This window comes from Lolium rigidum, chromosome 2 (assembly GCF_022539505.1).
Source record: "Lolium rigidum isolate FL_2022 chromosome 2, APGP_CSIRO_Lrig_0.1, whole genome shotgun sequence".
In the NCBI taxonomy this organism is placed as follows: Eukaryota; Viridiplantae; Streptophyta; class Magnoliopsida; order Poales; family Poaceae; genus Lolium; species Lolium rigidum.
The window spans coordinates 200,778,765-200,784,978 of NC_061509.1; the positions used below are offsets into that span (position 1 = coordinate 200,778,765).

Genomic DNA, 6,214 nt, shown 5'->3' on the forward strand with positions numbered 1-6,214 from the left:
GGCAACGACGTCAAGATGGACGAGGAGACGAGGGCTTGGTACGACGCCCATCGCCAAGACATCCTCCGGCCTCCGTCGACTGCTTCGTCCTCCCCTTCGACGTCCACTCTCAACGCAGCGACACCGGCGGCCGACGATGCATCGCCACCCGATTTCGCGCCAGACAAGGCGCAGGAAGGGACCGCTGATGAGCTTGTTGTCCTCTAGTTTCTGTTTCGATCGCTGAAATGTGGCTGATCCGATCGCCAAACTATTGGCGATGCTTTTATGTAGCGGGAAGACGATTTTTTGAAACTATCCCCGCTGATAGGAAAATATTGTCACCCACGTCATTTTTTCATCTAATCCGACGTTTGTTAAATCAGGATGACGTGAGCCTCAAAGAGGCTGGAGATGCTCTTAGCGCCGAACTTTAGCCCATGTGGAGATGCTCTAAGGATGGACAGCCTACGATACTATTTTCTGCCGGGCCGAAACTGAAAACAAAAGAAAATGGTTGCGAGCAACCATAGGAAGGGCCAATCGCTCAAGGCCCTTGCAGACCAACAGCAGCATATTGGCTGAGCAAAGACAGACCGTCTGATTCAGATCGGTGGCCAATTGAAAAGGAGAAATCGCGGACGGTGGGAGGCCGAGCCACCCTTTCTTTCTTTGTTCTCCCTTTCCAATCCCCATCTCTCCTCCACCCCTCTCCCCCACCGCAGGTCCCGATCCTCCCTCCCTCCGCCGCCGCCGTTGACACTTCCCGCGAATCTCCTTCTTCCGGTACATTCCTCACCGTCGCTCTCCCTCTATCCGATCTCTATCCTCCCAGTTGGTCCCCCGATCGTACCGGACATCATCGGGCGTTACGTCCCACATGCTAATACTGGATCGATCTATCGATCATCGATGCATGCATGTTTATCGGATCAAATTATCTATGCCTATTCGATTGAATCGCAGCCTACCTTTAAATCTGGGTTCTAGGTTTGATTGCTATTTTTGCCTGTTTCCTTCCTTGTTTCAGACTAGTGGAGAGGTGGCATGGCGCTCCGGAGGCTGCTTCAGGGGAGCGTTCTGCCGCGGATGATGGGACGGTCTGTTGGGGCGTCCTTCTCTACGGAGGCTGGTGAGACTATCCGCGCAACGCTCTTTCCTGGTGATGGCATCGGGCCTGAGATCGCCGAGTCGGTCAAGCAGGTATCGAATTTTGTTTCTGTTGGCGGGGTACCTTGTGTAGTAATTCGTGTTCGAATTCTGACCACAGTTGGATGTCCTTTGTTATTTAACGAAGGATTGAAGCTACGCCAGTAAGTATTGTGCATCCTGCGCACTATAGAATTATTATTTAGTGGTTGGCCTCCCAGGCTACTGACGTCTCTCACAATTTCCCTGGTCCGGTGCAATTTTAATTTCAGATAGAATGGCATAAAGTGTCCTTAATATTTATTGTGATTAAATAACCAGCATATACATAGTAATAACACTAATCACAAGTAATCTCCTTTTTTGCAAGAAAAAACTGTATCTAGTTATTGCGAAAGTATTTTGCCTACTTTCCTTATGGGTTCGTAAGTTATTAGTGCGATGGTAATTGAAGGATTTATATATGCCAATGAGGATCAAAAGGCATTTAGATGACTCCATTACAGTTTGATGTCGTTATTCCAAGTGTTCTAACATGCACTTTGTTACTGAAGTTGGGAAATATAAAAAAATCTTTACTTGACAGTTCATCAAGTCATAAGCATTGCCCTCTTAAGATTTCTACATGGTCAAGCATGTTTCATCTGTTCAAGATTTTTATTATCCTCGGATAAGTGTTTTATATCGATGGAAAAAGTATTACTTAATCAGATGAACGTCATAGAATATGGAATAATTACACGTATGCTTGCTTTTGCTGAAAGCAGGACTTCTGACTGTTACGAATTTTGGGTGCATTTGAGCTGGGCTGCATTTTTGTTATAATTCAGTTTGTTACTTCTGGACTTCATGTCATTTGTGTAACTTGGGCATGCTGTATGTTCTGATTGTTTGTTTCTCTTCACAATGGGATGGGCTATTTTGTCCTCTGTAGTATTTCTGATTAGTTACCTGGGGATATGCCTGTCATTCTAGAAAGTTCATCTTCTGCGGCTTTGCCTAATACTTTGATCTGAAACGATATATAGGTTTAAGTGCACTTTTGGTCCCTCAAGTGTTGCAGATTTCTAACTTTTGTCCCTCAACTCTATTCTGGTCTAAACCAGGTCCTCAAACTCTTAATAAGGCATAATAATTAAGTGTTTGATGGCCGATTTAGATTGAATTAAGTGTTTGAGGGCCGATTTAGACCAGAATAGATTTGAGGGACCAAAGTTGGACTTCTGCAATACTAGAGGGACTAAAGTTGGACTTATGCAATACTTGAGGGACCAAAGTTGGAGTTCTGCAATACTTGAGGGACCAAAAGTGCATTTAACCCTAATATATATGCAATGTTTTTTTATTGATTGTGATGTCATTCCATGGCTGCAGTGACATCATTGTATTGTATCTGCATACTGATTCCAACATGATCAAAGGCTCAAAGAGCACTTGAGGGGTTAGGTCCTTAAGTTGCTGTATATGCTTAAGAATCATCAGGAACAACAACATAACAGTTATTCTGTAATACTTATTAATTTACATAAAGAAATATCACAAGTGAGTAAGTGACTAATATTTTAAGGATTGGATTGGATAGGACATTATTAACTACCAAGGCCACCTCAACATATCCATTGTCAGTTGAGCATGAGCTTTCTCTCTTTTGGACTTCTCTGTGCTGTGTAGCAGGTTCAGTGGCGATTCTGTTTATGTGCAACTACATGATCATTGCTAGATAAAGATTAGGGTGTTGGAAAGGGAAGATATACTATAGGTTGGGATGTTGTGAAAGAGGCTTAATTCTCTCTTTCTCTACTGATAGTAGATACATACTATACTTTTATAGGGAATCTACCTCACCCCTTATGTAACTATGTATGTCTCTAAGGAAATAAGCCCAGCTAACAAAGAACCCTACCATTGTAGAGACGAGGGACACGGAAATGGAGATGTGATGGCTGATGGGGATGGGTAACTTCTATATTGTGGTTGCTGGCTGGATTAGCTGCTAGCAGAGTGTTGGCCAAGCCTGACTTCTCTGGCGAGTGAAGTCAGTGCCTGAGCCTAGCCTGTCCAGTGTTTCTCAAGGAGGATTACCCATGATTTTCTTTATAGTGCACTGGCTTGACATAGATTTGCGTATCGTTAATCGTGCTATTCAACTTAACATAATCTACTTGTTTGGATGTTGATTTGACATAGTTTCCTCAGCATGAAGTTCCATACATGGTCACGATTATCTGAAGCGAATTACTCTATTTATAAAACTGTACGTACTTTGCAAGTGAGTTTCATGAGAATACTGCTTTTAGCATGAGTGTTATCAATCCCTTGAAGGAAAACATGGGTGTTATCAAGTTCATGACAGAACTCAATCATGCATGATCTGTTTGAAGGTAGCTTGCTTAGTTAACGCTGTATTTTTGCTGTTTCAGGTATTCAAAGTTGCAGGTGTACCAATAGAATGGGAAGAACATTATGTTGGTACAGAAGTGGACCCCAGAACAGAGAGCTTTTTGACATGGGAGAGCCTGGAGTCTGTGCGTAGAAACAAAGTCGGTCTGAAAGGTCCTATGGCTACACCAATTGGAAAAGGTCACCGTTCTTTGAATCTTACATTGAGGAAAGAACTAGGACTTTACGCCAATGTCAGACCTTGCAACAGCCTTCCAGGCTACAAGACTAGATATGATGATGTGAACCTTGTGACAATTCGTGAAAATACTGAAGGGGAGTATAGCGGCCTTGAGCATCAGGTATGCCATGTGAATTCCTAAAGATAATTTTATTTTCCATTGTCCTCATAAGCATTCTTTGTCATGGCACACTTCTTTTTCTCTAGGTTGTGAGGGGTGTAGTGGAGAGTTTGAAAATTATTACCCGCCAAGCAAGTTTAAGAGTAGCAGAGTATGCATTCCATTATGCAAAGACCAATGGCAGGGAGAGAGTTTCTGCGATACATAAAGCCAATATCATGAGGAAAACAGATGGACTTTTCCTCAAGGTTTTGATGGCTATCTCTGTCCCTTCTTGATGGTATCTGTTCCTTATTGTCATTTCTCTTGAGAGCTAAGTCATTGTTATTCTCTATGTACATTTGTAGTGTTGCCGTGAAGTCGCTGAGAAGTATCCAGAAATCATATACGAGGAAGTAATTATTGATAACTGCTGTATGACGGTATGTTGTCAACACGAAACTTGCTCACTTTTGGTGTTAATGTTTATTCACACTTGATTATTATGTCCTCTAATTAAGCATTTACTTTTATTATATTTCCTTCTATTTTGCCAACTTGATTTTAACATTATACTGAGTTTGAACTGCATTCTCTTGCAGCTTGTGAAGAACCCTGGTACCTTTGATGTATTAGTGATGCCAAATCTATATGGTGACATTATTAGTGATCTATGTGCTGGTTTGATCGGAGGCTTGGGCCTAACTCCCAGGTACAGTTATTTATTTTTGATGATTTATTATTAGGGCATCGAGACAACATCATCTCACTATTGTTGATATCCCAGCTGCAACATTGGTGAAGGTGGCATTTGTCTTGCAGAGGCTGTCCATGGCTCTGCACCTGATATATCTGGCAAGGTAAATTGGTCTTAGAATCTACTCTTCCATGTCACATTCACTACTTTCAAAATTGTGAGGTTTCTCATATAATGTTTTAATTTGTTAGTTCTGGCTTCCCTCACTCTACATGTATGAAATTAAAATTTCTTGGAATCTCATGGTCTCTAGACCATGTCTTTCAGTCAAGTTATTAGTACGACTCTTGTCTTTGATTTGACTGAGTGATATTCAATTGCTTGCAGAACCTCGCAAACCCAACTGCTCTTATGCTGAGTGCTGTTATGATGTTGCGCCACTTGCAATTCAACGACCAAGCAGAACGGATCCACAATGCTATCCTCCAGACTATCGCCGAGGGGAAGTACAGAACTGCTGATCTTGGTGGGAAGTCATCAACGTCAGACTACACAAAAGCAGTTTGTGATCATATCTGAGCGCCGGCTGCTGTTATTTTTCTCGATACTTTTCCCCCTCTAATTTTCATGCATACCAAGAGGTGCTTTAGCTTCAATAGAGTGGCAGGCACCACGATTTCTTCGGTGACACGGTTTAAGACTGTTAAATAATTGTCGCATTCATTCTCTTGGAGCAGTTTTACCAGCATCGCAAACAAGATGAAGAATCATCTGTAATAATCATTGACAGCATGGGCACATATAATCTGTTTGTTATAGTTATTGAAGAACTGAAATTCAATATTTATTTTGCGTTCTGTTATGGTAGCTTTAGCCGATTGCAAGTCGTTCACTTCCTGCAAAGGAGTCACCAAAGTATATGTTTGGAGGACATAAGCTCACGGCTCTTTTCCCCCCTCTACCCTTCTCGAGTTGCTACAGTAACATTGAGAGTCGGGAGGGTCTCCCTGCCTCTGCCCCCTTCTCCCTCGGTGGCGATGTCATCCGGCGTGGATTTGGATGCTCTAGGGTTTCTTCTTTTTCCTAGGCTTCTGTGGGAGTGAAAGGGAAGGCCACCATCTTCTTCAATCGCCTGATGTGGAGCAGAGGCGCTGGGTGTCTTCCTCTGGCCGGCCGTGGTGGCGAGGAGAGGAAGCACACTGGTGATTCGTGTTCCACAGCAGGCATGTGGTGGGGAAATCACCTGCTGCGCTGTGGTGCGAAGATTCTTGGGAGTTCATCCTCACCAGCGCTTCATCGACGGCGGCAAGTCGCCCAGCTGCTGAGATCCATTGTTGTAGGGCAGCCACTCCCTCCCTCATCGCTGGTTAGTCGACAAGTGGTGCTCAACCTCCAGGCCATTGTGCCAGATTGTAGGCCCTCTAGCGCCGACATGGCTTGCTCCCGGCGCGCCATCCCAAGTGGCCATGTCCTCGACGATGGTGCGGTTGGCCGCAGTTGGTTGCTCTATCAAGGTTTCGGTGACGAAGGAGCAGGAAGAAGAAGGCCTGGCCTTGATTGCTTTTTTGTATTTCCTGCTAGGGTCTTCGGTGCAAAGTCCAAGGACCATGTAGTAGTTTTCTCTGCTATAGAGGTCCATTTTGTAAATGTTACTCCACCGAGAACCTTC

At 43.7% G+C, this 6,214-nt stretch overlaps 1 protein-coding gene across 1 annotated transcript; it reads left to right on the top strand.

Annotated features, from left to right (window-relative positions):
- Positions 1–632: 632 nt before the first annotated feature.
- LOC124692831 (isocitrate dehydrogenase [NAD] catalytic subunit 5, mitochondrial-like) lies at positions 633–5,385 on the top strand. Its single transcript, XM_047226271.1, has 8 exons — positions 633–765; positions 1,010–1,182; positions 3,549–3,869; positions 3,956–4,117; positions 4,217–4,291; positions 4,451–4,560; positions 4,636–4,708; positions 4,933–5,385. The coding sequence occupies exons 2-8, from the start codon at positions 1,027–1,029 to the stop codon at positions 5,122–5,124; spliced, it is 1,089 nt and encodes a 362-aa protein (XP_047082227.1). The 5' UTR covers positions 633–765; positions 1,010–1,026; the 3' UTR covers positions 5,125–5,385.
- Positions 5,386–6,214: the final 829 nt, after the last annotated feature.

Coding starts and splice junctions, on each gene's coding strand:
- LOC124692831 (XM_047226271.1), top strand. CDS start 1,027: ATGGCGCTCCGGAGGCTGCTTCAGGGGAGCGTTCTGCCGCGGATGATG. Junction 1,183..3,548: donor TCGCCGAGTCGGTCAAGCAG/GTATCGAATTTT, acceptor TTGCTGTTTCAG/GTATTCAAAGTTGCAGGTGT. Junction 4,709..4,932: donor CACCTGATATATCTGGCAAG/GTAAATTGGTCT, acceptor AATTGCTTGCAG/AACCTCGCAAACCCAACTGC.